This window comes from Anabrus simplex, chromosome 2 (genome assembly GCF_040414725.1).
Source record: "Anabrus simplex isolate iqAnaSimp1 chromosome 2, ASM4041472v1, whole genome shotgun sequence".
Lineage (NCBI taxonomy): Eukaryota > Metazoa > Arthropoda > Insecta > Orthoptera > Tettigoniidae > Anabrus > Anabrus simplex.
The window spans coordinates 95,323,301-95,343,803 of record NC_090266.1 but is presented as its reverse complement, the minus strand read 5'-3'; the positions used below and the strand labels follow the sequence as shown (position 1 = coordinate 95,343,803).

At 38.2% G+C, this 20,503-nt stretch overlaps 1 protein-coding gene across 3 annotated transcripts in view; it reads left to right on the top strand.

Annotated features, from left to right (window-relative positions):
- Eb1 (microtubule-associated protein RP/EB family member 1) overlaps window positions 1-3,944 on the top strand; it is a 175,766-nt gene extending 171,822 nt beyond the window's left edge. For all 3 annotated transcript variants that reach the window (XM_067140329.2, XM_067140330.2, XM_067140331.2), the window contains exon 7: window positions 1,535-3,944. In XM_067140329.2, coding sequence (XP_066996430.1) covers window positions 1,535-1,609 — 75 coding nt within the window. In that variant the 3' untranslated portion in view covers window positions 1,610-3,944. The remainder of the gene's footprint in view (window positions 1-1,534) is intronic.
- Window positions 3,945-20,503: the final 16,559 nt, after the last annotated feature.

Here is a 20,503-nt window from a genome sequence, read left to right as displayed (position 1 = left end):
TTAAGTGTATGATTAGTGCTGCAATCCCTTATAACACAATTGAACTACCAGCCATAAAATGTGATATATCACTTTAAGTTAGCAAATGCAGAAGCAATAAGTATATCATTTCCACTCTAAATTGTATTTTATAGCTCAAGCATGCAATGTGGAAGAATTTTGAAGACCCTCTTGTACGTATTAACATCACTAAGATGCTGGATACAGAGAAGAGGGAAGATATTACTGAAAAGTTTCATAAATTCATTAAGTTTTCAAGTAGGATTAATACATTTCTAGAGGTTCTGATGATTACATACCACATTCAGAAGAAACTAGTATCATTCAGAATTATCATTTCTGGATTTTCTCCACAAATAGTGACCGATGTTTTGGCTGTTAGTTTGTCAAAGAATATAGTCTGGTTTCTTGAGGCAATCCCATTCCCACCCATTCTCTTGAATACGAATAAAAATAACCCAAATGTAGGCATGCCAGAACAGAGAATCCTCCGAATCAAAGTGCCCAAAGAATTTTCCCTGAAGAATCAGAAATCCCTAAATGTAGAAAGTCCTGAAGAATTAAAAATCCCAAATAATATAAAGACCCAAACTATCAGTTAATTCCAATGCTACATACCTCACATTGGGAACATGGATGCTCAGATTATTTGTTCAGATGACAGAGGAGTAAAACTTTGTGGGTATGTAGGCCTATAGTATATATTTTTAAAGTATTGGGATTGCCAAACGTTATGGGACAAAGAATGTTGTGTAGTGCTATTACAATTGGACATGGAGAAGACCTTCCAGGATTGAGCAGTCACTTATACCCACATCCTAGATTGAATCCACAGACGCTGAATTAGTGAAAACCAGGCTGAAGCTTATCACAGGTGATCACCCCAAACCCACACCGGCAAATTTTCGAAAGAATGAACTTCCTAGGGGTCCATCACATGCACTCGCACTTTTACTGAACATGATATTTCAAATAAAATCTAGAGACATGGTGGGGGGAGGGAGAGGCGATTTCAATCCACAATCATTAATCGATCTGGAATGTCTCAGAACATTACACAATGACTTCTCTTGGGGGGGGGGGTGTAATAATGTTTTTGGCTTTACATCCCACTAACTACGGTTTTCGGAGGCGCCAGGGGGAAAATTGTTATATGATAACTACAGTGAAAATGTGGAGCCAGAATCCTGCATGATTGTTTACCACACATTTGTATGACTCTATTGGTGTATAATAAAACTTTAATTACTTAATTTGCTTCATATTCCATTCAGGATTAGTAGTTTTATGGAATTTGTTACCCAGGAGGAAAGGTTTCCAATGAACGGTAGTTCAGAAAACTGGATTCAGGTAAATTAAAATGTGTCTTCAGGTGAATGGTTTCAGGCGTTTGCCAAGGAATCTAGTTATTCTGTTGGACAAATACAAGTTGTATGTGTGTCTTGTTTTGTGAAAGCCATTTTTACTATAGGAAATACTTTCCTTGTTTGATAATTTTCTGTAAATATGCCAATATTTTTTTTTTATTCCCTAGGATGGTTTTGCTCCTCCTGATGAATTAGATGGTGAACATGCTGACCAGCAGCCTCCATTGGAAGAAGAATATTAAATTAACAAGATTGAAGATTAACCAGATCTAACTTTTGTTAAATTATGTGGTGGAAGTGAACACTTGGAAGAAACAATCATGAAAGAGACATATTTGTTCCCACGTTGAGCTTTAAGTACCACTTACCTGGGGGCTGCATGCTAGAAAATATTATTTGTTCAGTGAACACAATAGCACATATAATATTGTTTGTTACAAATATTAACTATTTTACTATTTCATATGCTATTGTAGAAATACCTTGAACAATCATGCCATAAAAGTTGGCTATTTTCGAGTGTTCCTAAATTAACCGTGTTTGTCGTTTCATGATGGTATCAGTTACACTGAACATTTCTCCTGTACTTCAGTAGTACCTCTTTTAACCGTCGTGTGTAGTAACATTATTTATTTAGAAAGGAACGACCTTGGAAAATGTTTGTGATGACTGGGTTAATTTTAGCTAATCTTGTAATGAAGATGTAATATATCTCCAAAGAATATTAATTACACCACCATTTACAGGGGAATTAATTTCCCTGAGACAAATGCTACGTTGTAGTTACAAGAGATTATATTTGAATAGTACCTCAACAGAAATCTATGAGTTAAAATGCTAGTTTTCCATTACAGATATCGATGACAGGTGAGTTAAAATGCTAGTTTTCCATTAATTTGGGTGAAAGTCACTCACCACCTGCACTAGTACAGCTTTTCAATCTCTGTGTGTAGTAACTGAGAGAATCATTTTCTGAATTATGTTCAGAATTTCAGAAATGTGACTGTTAAGATCAGCTGTACCTTCCTCCAGTCTTTGACTTAAATATAGTAATATCTATCCATAGGTAAGTGAGTAAGGCAGTTGAACTTAAGGGTTAGTAAATATAACTGCAGTCATTTTTAGGAAGATTGTAGTAATATTATGGCCAAAATAGAGTTGCAATACTATATACATAAATATAAAGGGAGTCGTTCAAACTAATTTTGAGATACTTCCTGTTAATAATTCGGGAAAAGAGAGATTCTTTTGTACCATGCATCACAAGGAAAGGGAAAGATAAGCTGACAAGGTATGCGCGGGTGTGAAGAGATGACAGCAGCCTCTTCAAATAGCCATAGATCTATATATGGAAAATTATACCCATCAGGGATCTCTATGTGAACTTTTCCATTATCTCCTCTGTAGAATTAACCTTCCAATGTCTAAGCCTAGCATGAGTGTGTTAATCTGCTGTTATAATGTGTATATTATTCTTGTGTGTTTGGAGAAAAGCTACAAATATATATTTTGTATTGGCTTAGCTGCCACAGATTGATGGAGAACGTTCTTCTGCCACTCCTGTGTTGCACCTTGTCAAATCCCTTCCTTTCCGTGGTATCCAAGACACTGTTTCCCTTCCTCTGCTGTATAGATCTTTCTTGTTTATTTCAATTTGAAACACACCCTATTGGTAATGCAGGTTTCCTTCAAAATTTTAGAGAAAAAGTTAATGAAATGTGCTAGTGAATGAATTGTCATTATTTTTGTATCAATTTCCTTTTGCTCATAGTTTAGACAAATGTTAAATTAATTATTTCTCCTTTTCATAGTTCATCAATGAGAAGTTCAAGTAAATTTTTTAACATCCTCTTCAACTTTGATTTTACTGTATGATTCTCCAACGAATGTGTGATATTTTTAGGCATAATTTATCGTAGATTAGTTGTTCGTGGCCTTCCATCATAATTTTAAAAGTAGTATAACGGGACTCAATTCACTGACATTTATTATGCCTGTATCTGTCTCTGATGATAGTAATTACAATCATGTGAATCTTGTTAAATTACTTGACATTGGCTAACATGTGGTTGAATGTGACATGTCTCTTTTGTTCACCTGGGGCGAATATTTTTTTGTAATTAAGGAGGAGAGTTGCCCAATAGGATGCTGGGCTTGTAAACCAGTTTTTACACAACTTGAAGTATTAAGCCTCTCTTTACACATTAGCTCTTTTTCTGTGGAAAAAGTATTAGAAACTGTTACTATCCAATTGTATAATGCTTCTGTGTCTAAGGAAATGGTGGCAAGAATGAGCATTTTACTGGGAACATAATGCTAATTCTATTTCTGTTACTACTCTGTCTTCTGCTTCAGCTTTTTTACATTGTACATGTAAAAGACTGCAACAGCATGCAACACATTGATCCAGTTTAACCACTTTTAAATCTTACATCTTGTACTTGCTACTTCAACTGTGACTTACGGTAATGTCATGTTTTTACTTATATCTTTATTCTTTTTTGCAATGTTTGAATTGTTGAGAGAAAAATACTATTGAATATTTATTTCAATTATACTTTAAATTATTAAAGGAAATTTGAAACTTGTTTTTCTTCAAATTTCTGCCTTCTAACAATCAGTGCATCCATTCCATCATTTCACCTTGTTAATTCATCAAATGTCATTTGTATATCTTTCCCTGAAGAATACCATGAGGTTGTGATTTACGTAATTTGTATCATGCCCTGACTTACTGCTTCCCCTTTCATTGTATATTTTTGATAGACTGTAGTAATATCGTGACATTGTAGGCAAGTAAAATAGACTTTAATGAAGACATGGCAGTACAAAGGGAAAAGAGTAATTTTGTTCAGATATCAGTGTGTTGCAGTACTCAGTAGTCTAGTCCTTTTTTGTATAATCAGTTTCCTAATGGCATAGTGATCTTTCATAATTGATTCAGTTTGTGATAAGGGCAGCTGAAACAAAAGTATATGTCTTCAAAGAAGAAGTGGTGTAAATTACAGTAACTCATATTCTGCTTCATGTGAAATTACTCCATTCATGTGCTTAAATATTTTCAAGCTATTACATTAGAAAATTTCTTCTGTGGCTCTATTGCAGGAGAATATCTGTTGATTTGCCTACTTCACTTTGTACATAGGAATAGTTTATATGAAAGATGTGACTCAGGAATTTGGTATATTCTCATCAGAAAAATATATGGTGAAATTTTTGTTACGTTCCCATATGTCGGATAAAAGAGGTTTATGCTACTGTAATGTGCAATGAACAATAGTGTGATCCATGGTCGGTGCAAATCTTTGTGTGACAGCTTGGTTAATAATGTTGCACATTAATATGTCGTGAACGGTTAAAAATGCTTTAATTTCGTATGTATTTGCTCATTTTATTACTGTTCCACTTATTGTGTGACTTGTTAAAACAAAGAAAATAGTATTGTCTTTATTTTAAATTTTGCTTTAAATTATCATAAAGGAAGTTTGAAAAGTTGTCTTTTCTTCAAATTTCTGCTAATAAAGAACTTAATATAGTGTATCAATAAATCATTAAGCACTAATATTCCTGTTTTAATCATATATCTGCCTAGTGAATGAAGTAGTGGCTACATGTCTTTGAAAGGAAGAATATGGTTGTAGGTACAGATAAATAAATCCGTACATTTTCCAAGTCTGCTGGAAAAGCTTGCCAAGACCAGAATTAAGTTACTGCTCACAGGTTTTTGAGCATCTTCGGGTTTCTTAGATTACAGGTAATATTAATCAAACAAGGTGGAAATCCTTATAAACAATGATACATTTTATTATTCTGCTCTGTTTGATTCAGGATTTGTACTTTTAAAATGAAGTAGGTACTGCTAGCCCTTGCAAAAACACTTAAGGCAAAGTTGCCTTGGAACACAGAATATGTCTAATTCACATGTCACTCGCATGTTGTTTAGTCCTCAGCCCGAAGGCTCTTTGAATCCTCAACAGCTTCGCCATCAGCTGTCATAGATGGCATAGGCATCACTGAAGAGGCATACTAGGGAAATGTGGAGTGAAGTATTTTCCCATTGCTTTCCTCACCGAGCCAGAAGTTGCTATTACATATCAGTCTGCCAAGCCCACTGAAATGCATGCACCAACTGACCCTATGAGCAATATTTTCACACCATTCATAGCAGGGACTGGCTGCAGAAGGAATGGCATTACTAGCATCACTCATACCTCAGTCACTTTCTTATTGTCAAAGCCAAGGATAAAGCTGAGACAGATCAATGAAAGTAAAAAGATTGCTCTAGCCCATACCAGAAGACATAGTGCACTGTAAACACTAGGTCCCGCCATCAAAGGCATGTCACTCGCATAACCTGACTTTATTGGTATTAATACCAATATAAATGGTCCGTTCTTGGACATTATAAATTTTCCAGCTAACTCATTCCTGGTTGCGTGCGTTTCGCCCCCGTGTGCTTGGTTGGGCTCGTCAGTTGGTACCTAGCACACCTACCAAGACGCATGGCTAGTGCATACCATGGAGCCCACTGCGTGGGCTGCTTGAAGCCACCGGCAGGCCAATGCACTATGAGAGACTTTGTCTCACTACAAAAAATTGATGCCTGCTTGACTATCAGATGACACAGATGTTGATTCCCATAGGGAATCTGAAATATTTGTACTGAATGAGCAAATTTATAATACCAATATAAATGGTCCGTTATTGGACATTATAAATTTTCCAGCTAACTCATTCCTCGTTGCCAGCATTTCACCCCCGTGTGCTAGGTTGGGCTCGTCAGTTGTACCTAGCACACCTACCAAGACACATGGCTAGTGCATACCATGGAGGCCACTGCGTAGGCTACTTCAAGCCACCAGCAGTGCCGGTGCACTATGAGTTAGCTGGAAAATTTATATAATGTCCAATAACGGACCATTTATATTGGTATTATAAATTTGCTCATTCGGGACAAATATTTCAGATTCTCTATGGGAATCAACATCTGTGTCATCTGATGGCCAAGCAGGCATCAATTTTTGGTAGTGAGACATAGTCTCTCATAGTGCATTGGCACTGCCAGTGGCTTCAAGTAGCCTATGCAGTAGCCTCCACGGTATGCACTAGCCATGTGTCTTGGTAGGTGTGCTAGGTACCAACTGATGAGCCCAACCTAGCACACGGGGGCGAAACGCAGGCAACCAGGAATGAGTTAGCTGGAAAATTTATGTCCAATAACGGACCATTTATATTGGTATTATAAATTTGCTCATTCGGTACAAATATTTGATTCCCTATGGGAATCAATATCTGTGTCATTTATTGGTATTGTCACTGCCAGTTATAAGCAGTTCAATGCTTTGCAAGCAAGCTGAAGGTAGATTTTTTTTATTTTAATGCTGTTTGTTCGGGGCATCGACCTAGAAAGATCTTTTGCTCCTACTTGCACCATATGTTAGGAACCTGCGTGTATTTGGAAATTGCGGAAGTGTAAAGTGTTGGAATGTGAGGAAAGAGACATGAAGGACGACACAAACACGCAGTCCCCAGGCGAGGGATATTAATCATTTACGATTAAAAACCCCTGACTCAGCTGGGAATTGAACCCGGTGCCGCTGGGTGACAGGTGGACACTTTGCCCCCTACACCGCGGGGCCGGACAAGGTAGACATTATTTTGTGTAAAGTGTAAATATTAAAAGCCCGCCTGGTGGTCATGATCGTTGAAGCGTTGAAGTCTAAACGATCTTACACCGTGGTTAGCAGGTTTGAGTCCCGTTGTATAATGTATATAAGAAACTATTTATTATTTTACCACCTTTTCAATACAATGCAGAATGTTAACATGTGAGTTAAAACATTGTTGAAATATGAGACATGTTTCACCTCTTCTTGAGAGGCATCTTCAGTAAATATCAAAACCTTATTTTTCAACTGGGTACTTGGTTAAAGATCATTTCAAAATGTCTTGTAAAATGATGTATGTGGGATAAAATTTACAGTTCATCATCAAAATGTTTCTGAAATAATTAAATCTCTAATACAATGATAAATTCATGCATAGTTTCACTTAAAGGAGGAGGCCTCATTTGATTAGAAGGAACATGATGGCTTGAAGCCGTAGTCAATGTTTGATGTGGAAGGAAATTGACTAGTTAATACATCGTGGAAAACGTATAAAATAGGTTCAATGTTGAGTATAAAATGGGAAGAAAAGCATTCCAATTACTGAGCCAATGTCGTTATTTGACGTTGGCGTGTATTGCTCGAAACATTTATAAGAGATTAGTCAACAGTTCATAAAGTTTGTTTATAATTTAGTCAGGGGAGATGGTGTTGACTTAGAGTTCAACAGATACTTGTAGCTGGACTAATTTGTTGTGAGTCAACCATGTGAGTTTGCTGAAATAATAATGGGCCATCACTCGCTACGTTGGTGTGATTTTGACGCAAAGAGGGCTATGATATTCGTTGCTTCAAATTGGACGTTTTGTAATTGAGTTGGTATCTTAAAAAGATTGTTGAATAGTTATTTTCTTCATCCAAATGACAAATGTTAACGTTAATTGTGAAACTTATGTTCAAGAATGTTGTAGTTAATTTGATGGTTGAGTTGGGGCTGTTGAATTATGCTGGGATTCTTGTTAGTGGTTGATTCTGAAACAGAGGAAAAAACTGTAATTTATTTTAATGAGAGTGAAAAATTAAAGAAGGTTTTGCCTAAGTGGTGGTAGTTAAAAGATGTTGGTGCTTATTTTTGGTGTTGTTGGACTGTTGACTTATTGTGTGAAAAGTTATTGGGACTAGTGGTCGCTAACGTTTTTACTCCTCGTGTTGTACGTATGTTGTCTAGGTGGAGGGGGATAGGCTGGAGAGGGCGAGGTTGTGGGTTTGTGATTGACGCAAGGGAGGGAGTTGTGTATGATGGAGAAGGTGGAGGGGTGTGATGCATTTATCGGCTTATGGTTGGCGCATGGAGAGGAGTCACGTGTGTTGGGATGGGGAGGGGGATGTAATGTATTCGTTGACTTGGAAGGAGTACTTTTTGAAATTGTTTCAAAAATATTGAATTTTTTGTCTTGAAGCTTTATCTTATTGAATAATATTACTATTTGGTCATATAAAGGGCTTCTGTTTTCTATTGGATCATTTAAATTTTTATTTGCATTGTATTTTTGGTCCAAAAATGTTTAAATTCTCCAATTCAGTCATGAGTCTACCTTTTTTTTACTCTTTTTAAAATTTGGAGATCCTGTTCGATTGTGGTAAAGCTGTGCCCTGTATCTTTCATATGATTGCTCATTGCTGAGTGTTTGTTGTGTTTCTGGGCATTGAAATGTTCTGCATAGCTGGTTATGAAGCCTCTTCCTGTTTAACTATATATGAGCTGAGGCACTCAGCGCATCTTAGTCTATAAATACCAGAACCTAAGTATTTATTTTTGTCTGGATTTATTGTATTGTGGTTGAAGAACATTTTTTGGTTTGAATTTTGAGTTTTAAAAGCTATTTTAATTTCTTGTTTTTTTTAAGGTCTTTGTTATTATGTGTATGATCGGATTGGTGTAGGTAAAGATTGCGTGCCTTGATTTGTTACTTTTTATTGGGGAGAGATTTGTGGTTAATTTTAATTTTACTTTATTAACTAGTTTATGATTGAGGGATTATATCCATTGAAGATGGCTATTTCTTTTATTGTATTTCTTTTTTTAAATTGGCAGTTGAAAGGGAAATATTTAGAGCTCTGTATACCAAACTGTAAAAAGAAGCTTGTTTGTGTGATTGTTGATGTAGGGAATTTTGTTGCATGGTTGAGGGGGTGAATGATAGTTTTCTATAAATTTGGAAATCAAACTTGCTAGTAGTTCTTGTTATTATGATGCTGAGAAAGTAAATTGAGTTGTGGTCCTCATCCTCTTTAGTGAATTGAATACTATTGTCTAGGTTGTTTAAAATAAGTTAGTATGTTTTCACTATTGTTCAGCCTTTTGTCAATTATTACTAGCGTGTCATCAACATAGCATAGCCATAGACTTAATCCATTGATTTTTTAATTTTATTTTGCTGTTTTCAAGGTTGTCCATATAAATTTCGGTAAGTATTCCAGAGATGGGGTGAGTGTTTGGTATTCGTATTCATTGAATAAAAATGAAGAGTTTTTGAAGTGTTTTTAAGTTGCGTTGAGTTTTTGTAGTGGGATCCTTGGAGACTATTTTGTAAGTTTTATTAGAAAAGAACTCTGCTTTTTGGATGTAATCCTGGATGTAGTCCAACTACAAGTATCTGCTGAACTGTAAGTCAGCACAATCTCTCCGGGCTAAATTATAAACAAACTTTATGAACTGTTGACTAATCTCTTATAAATGTTTCGAGTAATACACGCCAACGTCAAATAACGACATTGGCTCAGTAATTGGAATGCTTTTCCTTCTCATTTTATACTCAATATGGAACCTATTTTATATCTTTTCCACTATGTATTAACTTGTCGATTTCCTTCTACATCAAACATTGACTACGGCTTCAAGCCATCAATCATGTTACTTCTGATCAAGTGACGCCTCCTTCTTTAAGTGAAACTACGCACGAATTTATCATTGTATTAGAGTTTTAATTATTTCAGAAACATTTTGATGATGAACTGTAAATTTTATCCTACATACATCATTTTACAAGACATTTTAGAAAAATCTTTAACCAAGTACCTGGTAGAAAAATAAGGTTTTCATATTTACTGAAGAGGCGAAACATGTCTCGTTATATTTCAACAATGTTTTAACTCAACATGTTAACATTCTGCATTGTATTGAATAGGTGGTAAAATAATAAACATTTTCTTATATACATTATATGATACTTTCAATACGGATCAAGAATGATTTTCATTACTTGAGTCCCGTTGGTCGAAAAAATGTCACCATCAAAATGTTCATCAGCAGAGTAGGGGGAGGTGGTGGTATACAATCACTAGATTGCGTGCCAGAAGCCTGGATTAAATTCCAAACTTCTCTGCCATGCTCATATGGAGTGAGGGAATGACTATTGGAGATTCGCCCATCAGATGGGGACGTTAAAGCCTTGAGCAGACCCCTTTGTGCTATTCGACAGGAGTAGACTATGTGCCCTCTCCCTTCCTACTATCATATCACATATCTCATTAACTCCTCTGATGAGGTTGACATCGGAAAGGGCTTCCGGTCTTAAAAACCCGCTACAACAGATTCATCTCCTCATATCTGACCTCGTAGAGAAACGGGACACCAGACGAGTTGGCCGTATGGTTAGGGGCACGCTGCTCTAAGCTTGCATCTGGGATATAGTGGGTTCGAACCGCACTGTCAGCAGCCCTGAAGATGGTTTTCTGTGATTTCCCACTTTCACACCAGTCAAATGCTAGGGCTGTACCTCAATTAAGGCCATGGCTACTTCCTTCCCATTCATAGCCCTTTCTAATCCCAACATCACCATAAGACCTATCTGTGTCGCTTTGTTTATTTAATCATATGGTGATTTTATAAAATATATATACACAAGGCAGAGTCAAACTTTAAAGTCCATCCTTCTCAGCCATTCAGATAAACCAGGTGTGAGAGTGAACAAATTATCAGGAGTGCCAGGGTACGAATGAAGAGGACATCGTTGGACCAGGTGCTCAATCATCTGTTCTTCCAGGTTACAATCACACATTGGTGAACTGATCCAACCCCACTTGTACCTGAAATAATTGCAACAACCATGTCCAGTCCTTAACCTGATAATACAGTACCAGAGGTTCCTCGGTAGGTAAAAACCGTTTGGCTTCTTTGTGGGATCAAGATGGTGGGCACTTGTTCCCAGTGTTTTTGTTGACCACTCATGCTTTCAGTTAGGTCAAACCCATCAGCAATGAGTTGCCCTGCAGTGACACTTGCTGGTCTTCTTGATTGAAGTCACTGCTGTGACGGATGGCAGAATTCCTGGTGCAGTGGCGAAGAGGGTGATGCAAAGATTTTCTGAGCTTCCCTTAGTTAAGCTTGCTTCTGTCTTAAGTGAGGTGGAGGGATGTGACTCAGCACAGGTAACCAGTAACATGGAGTTTATTTGATGGTACCAGCAATCCAACGCATTGTATCATTCAAGTTTGTGTCTACCTTCTTCACATGTATACCTTCCAACCAGACAGGAGCACAGTACTCAATAGCAGAGTAGACAAGGCTAATGCTAGTTAAACATAGACAATCATCAGAGGCTCCCCAGGAGGTACCACGGAGCTTATGCAGTATGTTGTTTCTTGCGGCTACTTTATGAGAAAGCTTAGTGATGTGCTCTTTGTAGCTCAGGGTTCTATCTAAAGTGACTCCCAAGATATTTTAGGAAAGGGTTGTACCTCAGCTTTCGTCCGTTGAGCAGAACTCTTGGTTTGGAATTTGCAGCACGATTCGCTAGATGGAAACAAGAGACTTCAGTTTTTGTTGTGCTGGGGATCAATCTCCAGGTCTTAAAGTTGACATCTTCTTAAGGTCCTCCATCAGAATTTGTTCAGTCTTCAAAGTTATTACTCTGTGCTACCAATGCGATGTCATCAGCATATATGAACTTGGTTGAAGTGTTTGGTATGTCATGAATGTATAAATTGAATAGCAATGGTGCTAAAACAGATCCCTGTGGTAGACCGTTATTTAGTTTTCGTTTGTGGCTTTTAGTGTTGCCTAGAAACACTTCGAATTGTCTTTCTCGACTTGGTACAACTTGCAATAGTTTGTGGATCAGTCCCTGTCGCCAAACAGTGTCATATGCACCTATCAAGTCGATGAAAACAGCTGTTGATTTTAGTTGTCCTTGAAAACCATCTTCAATATGTGTAGTTAGGGCAAGAACTTGATCGGTGCAGCTGCATCCAAGTCTGAATCCAGCTTGTTCAGGAGGAGTAACAACTTCAATGAACGGAGCTATTCTGGTTAGGAGGATTCGTTCAAGAAGCTTGAATATGCAACTGAGCAGTTCTATAAATAGACAATATTTCCGTCCATGGACTCATGATCAGAGCTCGAGGCATAATCCCTAAATTTATTGTACAATTATGGGATTCTCTCGGTCTCAGCCGGACACGACTTCACGACGTCGCTATCGCCGCAGTACGAGGTTCATTGACCATACTCCGTAATCATCTATATAACATCTGAAGAACCATATTGCAAATTTATTCCTGAGCCTTGTGGTGATTTTTCTACCTGGCCCACTAACAAAGTCAACAGTAAGTTAGAAGACAAAATACTGTGTAGTCGACATACTTTGTCCTTGTGCCAGCCTCCACATGGGGGAAGTTGTAATAATAATAATAATAATAATAATAATAATAATAATAATAATAATAATAAATGGTCGGTGACTTTCGGGGCTGTCCTCAGGTTTGCCAGGTTTGAGAATGGCTATGACTTTTGACAGTTTAAATTGTCTGGGCAATCTGTTCTTTTGGAGTATGTAAGTGAAGAGAGAAGTGAGCCAGTATATATAACAATGCGGGGCCCATGTTCTTAATAAATTCATTATAGAGGTTGTCGGGACCAGCAACCTTATAATACCAATATAATGGTCCGTTATTGGACATTATAAATTTTCCAGCTAACTCATTCTTGGTTGCCTGCGTTTCGCCCTCATGTGCTAAGTTGGGCTCATCAGTTGGTCCTCAGCACACCTACCAAGACGCAAGGCTAGTGCATACCGTGGAGGCCACTGCATAGGGTACTTGAAGCCACCAGCAGTGCTTCAAGTTGTTTTCCAGTTGTTTAATTGCATTTTCTACTTCCACTGTGGAAAAGGGTCTGGAAAGCGGCTTGTTTCTGGGGGCACTGTGCTTGAGTTTAGAAAGGTTACATTTTACTATTCTGGTATGATTCTTGTCCCTCTTTTTCCTTGTGAGGTCTACGATCTTGTTGGCAATAATGTCAGGACTCGGTTTAGGATGCGGCTTTTTGGGGTGTTGGTTGCCAGTTAGCCCATTCAAGATTCTCCAAGCTTTCCTGCTTGACTTTGCGAAGTTCATTTCTTTGAGTGTAGCTTCCCATTTCTCTCTTGTGCTCTTATTTAAAGAGTGGAGTAGCTGTGAGCCCACTGTTCGATTTCCAGATGTTTGGTATTCTTGGTATAAAGCCTCACTATCTTCATTCCATCCAGGTACATATTCCTTTCTGTAACCCCTAGGAATGTTGGACTTGGCAGCTTTGATAACTAGTTTAACAAATTCGTCATAGTTATTTGCTGTCGGCTGAAGATTCTCCGCAGCTAGGCTGGAGTCAAGGTCTTTTGTGAATCCATCCCAGTTGGCTCGAAAGTTCCATCTGGGTGAGGGCATTGAGTTTACAAGGGAAATTTTCAAACCAATTTCCACCATAACAGGTCGGTGTTGACTGTTTGGGAAGTCGGACAGAACCGTGCGAGTGGTGTTGAGTGGTTGGTCTAGTTGATCTTTAGACACGAATGCCAAGTCTGGGTTGTAATCCTTGTTCCAGCGTGCGGAGTGGAAGGTTCCCTTGTCTTTTACATCAAAAACCAAATGCATATTGTTAGTTTCTGCCCATAGAACTAGAGACTCCCCCATTCACATCCACGGTGTCATACTGCCAGTTTGTGTGATGGCTGTTGAAGTCTCTAGTGTATACACAAGGGTGATCAAAAGCTGGCAGTATTGTAGGAGCCCAATTCGCACATAGAGGCTTGTAAAGATTGACAATTTTTAAGTCATTTATCTGAATTGCTATAGTATAAATGTAGCCGTCTTCAGCCATCTGTGTTGCTGTGATATAAAGAAAGTTGTAAAAAAAGAAATTTTAAAAAAAGAGGAGAGAAAAGAACAGGACAAGGGTTGGACAAACAAAGTGTAAATATTAAAATGGGAACTTTCAACAGAAAAATGTGCTACAGTAGTTAGCTTTACACACAGCAGGTCATATCATGCGTGAAATAGCAAAGCAGGAACATATGCTTAGGAAGTGCTGATTATACTGACAAGATGTATGCATAATTAGGATAATTTTTCCAAGAGAAGGCCTAATGTGACTTCAAAAATTGAAGAAAAATACTTGATAGCGACTAGTAAATGTACTCAACACAGTGCCCATCAGTTGAGGGTGGACCGGGCGAGTTGGCCATGTGGTTAGGGCCGCGCAGCTGTGAGCTTTCATCCGGGAGATAGTGGGTTCGAACCCCACTGTCAGCAGCCCTGAAGATGGTTTTTTGTGGTTTCCCACCAGGTAAATGCTGAGGCTGTACATTAAGTCCACGGCCGCTTCCTTCCCACTCCTAGGTCTTTCTATCCCATCGTCGCCATAAGACCTACCTGTGTCAGTGTGACGTAGAGCAAATCTATATAGAGAGTTTTGTCTGTACATTGCTCAGAATTTGAAAAGAATGGTATTTCTGTATCGGTCATATCCACAGTAACAAGGAAATGCATTTTTTACTTTTCCGTAATGTCTGTCTGTCTGTCTGTACATGCATCGCGAGAAAACGGCTGAAGAGAATTTAATGAAAATTGGTATGTAAAGTCGGGTGATGAACCACTACAATCCAGGCTATAAATTATTTTATTCACGCTGAGTGAAATGGTAGTTTAGAGGAAAGCCTGAAATGTAATTCTGAAATAAGTTATGTTATTTGTGGTCGTATTGATAAATACTACATAAATAACATATCTTTAGTTATGTCGTAAGTTAGTAGTAGTTATGTAAGAAGTTATTAAATTTCCGATCACTTATGTCTTATACATTGTTACCGTACCGCATGTAATCACAGATATATTCATGAATTTGGATTTTTGTTACTACGTTCATATCAGCGCCGAGTCACGAGAAAGTGGGTAAACAGAATTTAGTGAAAATAGGTATGTAAAGTCTGAGAATAAGGAACTACAGTCTATGATATAAACAATTTTGTAAGACGCCCTAATGTCACAGAGTCAAAAGAAAATTAATGTGAAGGCCTGCAATATAGAAAGCTCATAAACTTTGTGTTTTTTGTCTTCTGTTTCCACTCATCTCCAATAGATAGGATTACTGCAGTGTACCGAGGTTTTTTAAATTTGCTTTACGTCGCACCGACACAGGTAGGTCTTCTGGCGACGATGGGATAGGATAGGAAAGGAACGGGTGTGAAGGAAGCAGCCTAGGCTTTAATTAAGGTACAGTCTGGTGTGACTGGTGTGAAAATGGGAAACCACGGAATACCATATTCAGGGATGCCGGCAGTGGGGTTCAAATCCACTATCTCCTGGATGCAAGCTCACAGCTGCGCGCCTCTAACCACACGGCCAACTCGCCCGGTCGTACCAAGTGTAACAGCCTGCCTTTATTTTGGCGGGAAGTAGCTGGGGAGTTAGATAACTTTCTTCTTGAGCATGCCATTCCTCTGGTTCATACATTTTCTGATATTACTGGTACATAACACACTGGTTCATCATAGCATTCGAGCTGTTCAATCCCTACTCTGGGGCACTGATTGGAATGAGTAGTGTGCATATTTAACGGAATAATGACAGAGGAGTGTTCACAGCAGTCTGAGACCTGGTTATTCCAGCTCTGGAACTTTGGACTGTTAGATCGGCACCGTAGTACTGTTCGCTGAAAGTGTGCGGTTTTTCATATCATCGAGTATTTTATATGATAACATTGCTTTCAATCGCTACATTCCTACTGATGTTTTTGTAATGACCTATGTTGAATTCAGTTAGGAAAATCACCAAGTCGGTCTTTCTGAGAATCCCGTAGCAAAGCATGGGTACATCAGCTAGTAGTAAATGGCCAGGCTGAGTGGCTCAGACGGTTAAGGCGCTGGCCTTCTAACCCCAACTTGGCAGGTTCGATCCTGGCTCAGTCCGGTGGTATTTGAAGGTGCTCAAATACGACAGCCCTGTGTCGGTAGATTTACTGGCAAGTAAAAGAACTCCTGCGGGACTAAATTCCGGCGCCTCGGCGTCTCCGAAGACCTTAAAAAGTAGTTAGTGGGACGTAAAGCAAATAACATTATTAGCTAGTAGTAAATAAAAATTGAGGGTGGACTCTGCAAGTGACAGTAAAGTAATGACTTCAGGATGCCAATGTTAAAACATATATTCCCCTACTGAGGGTGGTCAGTATGAAGAAGAGATTATATTGGGCTAACCAATGCAAAAACTGGGTTGCAAATCAGTGGGAAAATGTGTTATTTACAGATGAATCCAAATTTGAGCTGTTTGGCACAATATGGAGGAAGTTCGTTTCACTTGTGAAATTAGAGAGCGTTATATCGCTGTATATATTCACTAAAGTGAAGTAAAGAAGTGATTCTATGAGATTGCTTTAATGGCAATAAGACAGGTGATTCTGTCAAAATTGGAGTTATGAATAAGGAATGGTATCATAGCATTCTCCAACAGCATGCAAAACTGTCTGGGATGCATTCAGTTGTGGAGAGTTTCATACTCATTCAAGATAACCTAAATATTCATCTTCACTATGTAGGAAGTATTTTAAATGATCAGAAGTGAGGAAAAATCTGAAAAACATCATATGGACCTGTCAAGACCCCAACTGCGACCCTGTTGAGCTCTTTTGGAATTATTTGGATAGAGGAACAGAAAGACCTTCGACTAACATTAGCAATTTGCAGCAGGAATAGAGAGACATTTCCAAAGAAACTTTGATGTACTTGATAGAAGGATGCGTGGAGTATGCAAAAGCAGTGGTCAAAATGAGGAGAGGTTACATTGAAGAAGGCAAAATCTGGAAAGTAGTATTTACTTGTATTAAATAATACTAAACTTTGTTAATGTAATTCCGTAGATTGAGAGGTGTTCGAAAAATGTTGAGTGGTAGTGTATTTGTATGAAAATCATCTTAGTTAATGATATTCAGTGCATCTTTATACTTCTTGCTCCTAATGTATTGTGTTGATTTAAATTTTTAAATCGTTAGACAAAGTAAACATAGCTGAACAGGTTTTCCAGACAAGAAACCCAATCATATCAATCCTTCATGGAAAATATTTACCATTATACTTGATTTTTAGAAAATGCTAGTTTGAACATAATATCTTACATTCCACAGATTGAGAGCAGCGATTCTCAACGGTGTTTCCATGACACCATGTTATGGATTCTGTAAAAATGCATAAAAAATCTTTTGAAAGAGTGTAGAAATATTTCCCTTCTTATCATGGTTCCAGACCCAAACAAGCATGTGCTTAAGTGTATGTGTTAGAGGGCCAGGCACCCTAACTTCACCACTTCGAAGAAGTCATAATATATATGAGGCTGTCAGCACAATAGTGGCCTAACTCTCAGTACTCTGGTTTGTGGGAATGACAACTGGAAGATATGGACAATTGTAAATCTGGCATGTAAGGTAGTCTTTGCAGCACATAGACATGTTTGTTGTATAAACAACGTGGTATGGTGTACGGTGGTTGACATTTATTCAGACACTGAGTCTACATATACCCTAAAAATAACACTCCAAGTCAAAAATCAATCAAGCAAATATTATATATTCACTTTCTGTGTCATAAACAGATATGTTATAAATGGGAAAAACAACATTTATACTGCATAATTAATAATAGTTCATTATACTGGCATCTTGAGCATACAAATGAAATACCGGTCAGGTACAAAAGTCAACATACACTTTCATGCACGATTTAATATGTTGTATTGCCGCCTTTTGCTTCGATCACAGCTTCCAAACGTCGAGGCATAGATTTCGCCAACTTTTTGTGTCCACAGATGTAAAGTTACTCCACTCTTTCACTAAGGCCACTTTCAAATCATCTTTGCTTTTGCTGTTTTATCTTTTTATCCTATGCTTTAGTTCTCCCCAAAATGTTCAGTTGGGTTGAGGTCTGGTGACTGGGGAGGCAAATGCAACTGGTTTGGTACATTGTAAAGTAGCCATTCTTTTACAACAATGGCCGTATGCTTGGGGTCTTTGTCTTGCTGAAACACTCAGCCTGTTCCTAGTCCCAGTTTCTCTGCAGATTGCTTCAAATACTCCTTTAAGATGGTGAGATACTTCCATTTATCCATAATGTCCTCATTAAATACTAAATTCCCAACCCCATCTCCAGACATGCAACTCCACACAAGAATATTTCCTCCATCATGCTTCACAGATGGCAAAAGATCTTTCTTCTTCAAACTTTCATTCCTTTTTTGCCGCACCTTTTGCTTTCCAGCACACTGGAAGATGTCGAACTTACTCTCATCCGTGAAAAGCACTGTATTCCAAAATCTGGAATCTTTACTTCGATGCAGAACTGCAAATTCTGTGCTTCTGTTCATTTACTTTGCTTATGAACTGTTTCTTCCTTGCTGTTCCACTGTCAAACTCATGATTGTTCAGAAGTCTGCATACTGTGATGGGATGAACAATATTGCCACTAGTATTTGAGACATCTACCGCCAACTCCATAGCTGTAATTCTGGGATCGGCATTCACTTTTCTAATGATGTCTCAGCACTCCCTGTTAGATCATTTTGGTGGTCGTCCACTTCTAGCTTTGTTTTTCCACACTTTCTCGATCATTGCAGTTTCTTATTACGATTTGGACACTTGCATGGCTCCTAAAAAATTTCCCCAATTTTACGCAGTGAAAAGCCCTTTTTACTGAGCTCAATTATATTTTTCCTCACCTGGTATTTCAGTTCTTTTTGGATCCATGTTACACGATCGAATTATGTATTGCAATACACATCTATTGCATCAACAAACCGCACCACTTTCACTGTGTTCTCTGCAACATCTCTCCTACAACTGACGACAGACTCGAAGTGTATGTTGACTTCTGTACCGCAGTAAACACACACTGTTGCATCTATCATGCCTGCTGTGCACGATACTGGTCTGACGACCTTGGTTTACGTTGTTGTGGACGTGGACGCAGACATAGGGTAGCACGTCCACCTCTGTGCATCCAGGGTTGTACACATGCTACAAAATGGGAGTAAATGTAGATTTTAGTGTCCCACTGTACATGTAGTTAATATTAATAGCGGCTGCTTTTGTGTAGGTAGGACTAGTACCGTTTTGGCACGTTTGGCCGTAATGCAAAAAACTTGAAAAAGGCCGTTATTTCAATACAAATTTTATGCAAACATTGGACAACACATACATATGGTGTTAATCTTCATAATCAGCAGCATCATTTACGTGAATGGTGTCTGCAAACTGCAGTGCAGGTGCCTTCAAGTTACGATAATTATGGTCACGATTTTTGCTGCCACATTGATCTGAGTACATGTCTCTTTGTTTTGACATGTTTAATGTAATGTAGGAGGCATAATCCCAGTCCCCTTCAATCTTCTGGATGCTTCGCATTCACTCCACACATACATGGTGCATAAGTTGTGTTTTCCAATTCAGTGGCCTCTTCTGGTAACAGATACCTGTAATGTAAGTACTGTGTCTGTTAAGTCTTCATCAAATCAAGCACAGTAAGTCATATCGCTGTCTAGATGCATCCCTTCTTCTGAATCCTGCACTCTTGGCCTTTCGTTGATGTAACTGTCCTTCACATCTCCATTTAGCCTTCTCCTCCACAGTGTTGGCTGCATCAAGTTTGATTTTATAGAAGTCACATTTTCGACGGGAATCGCTTACAGTGGTAAGAAATAACAGATTAAATCCCGTATTAAAAATATGGCCTAAAATGTAGTAAAAGACCGGGGCATTGTGTTTTGTGATTGAATAGCATTTGAAACTAGGTGTTCTAAATTTCATTGCTTGAATGTCTCTGGTTAATGGACTTCGTAGGCCTGAATTCAAATCACACGGATGTAGCATGAAGCAGTCAAACATGTTCAATGAAACATATTGCGATTAAATATTTATAAACACTAAAATATACTAAATATACACTTCTTCCTGTAATGTGCCACGCTGACGGCATGCCGAACTGTGAATAATGAATGAGCATCACTTGATCACAGTGAATATTCATGACCACAATTGACACAGGAGTTTCCAAGACAAATCAGCTAGTATCGGCTGTGCACTCATTCCCGTGCACTTCCTGCCACATAGTGGCAAACTAAGAGAATTACAACAAACTGTCACATTGTCAAACTAGAATGTACAGTTCTAAATAATGCATAAAACACACAAACATACGAGCACTGAACACTATGCTCGGCTCTATATAAATTATA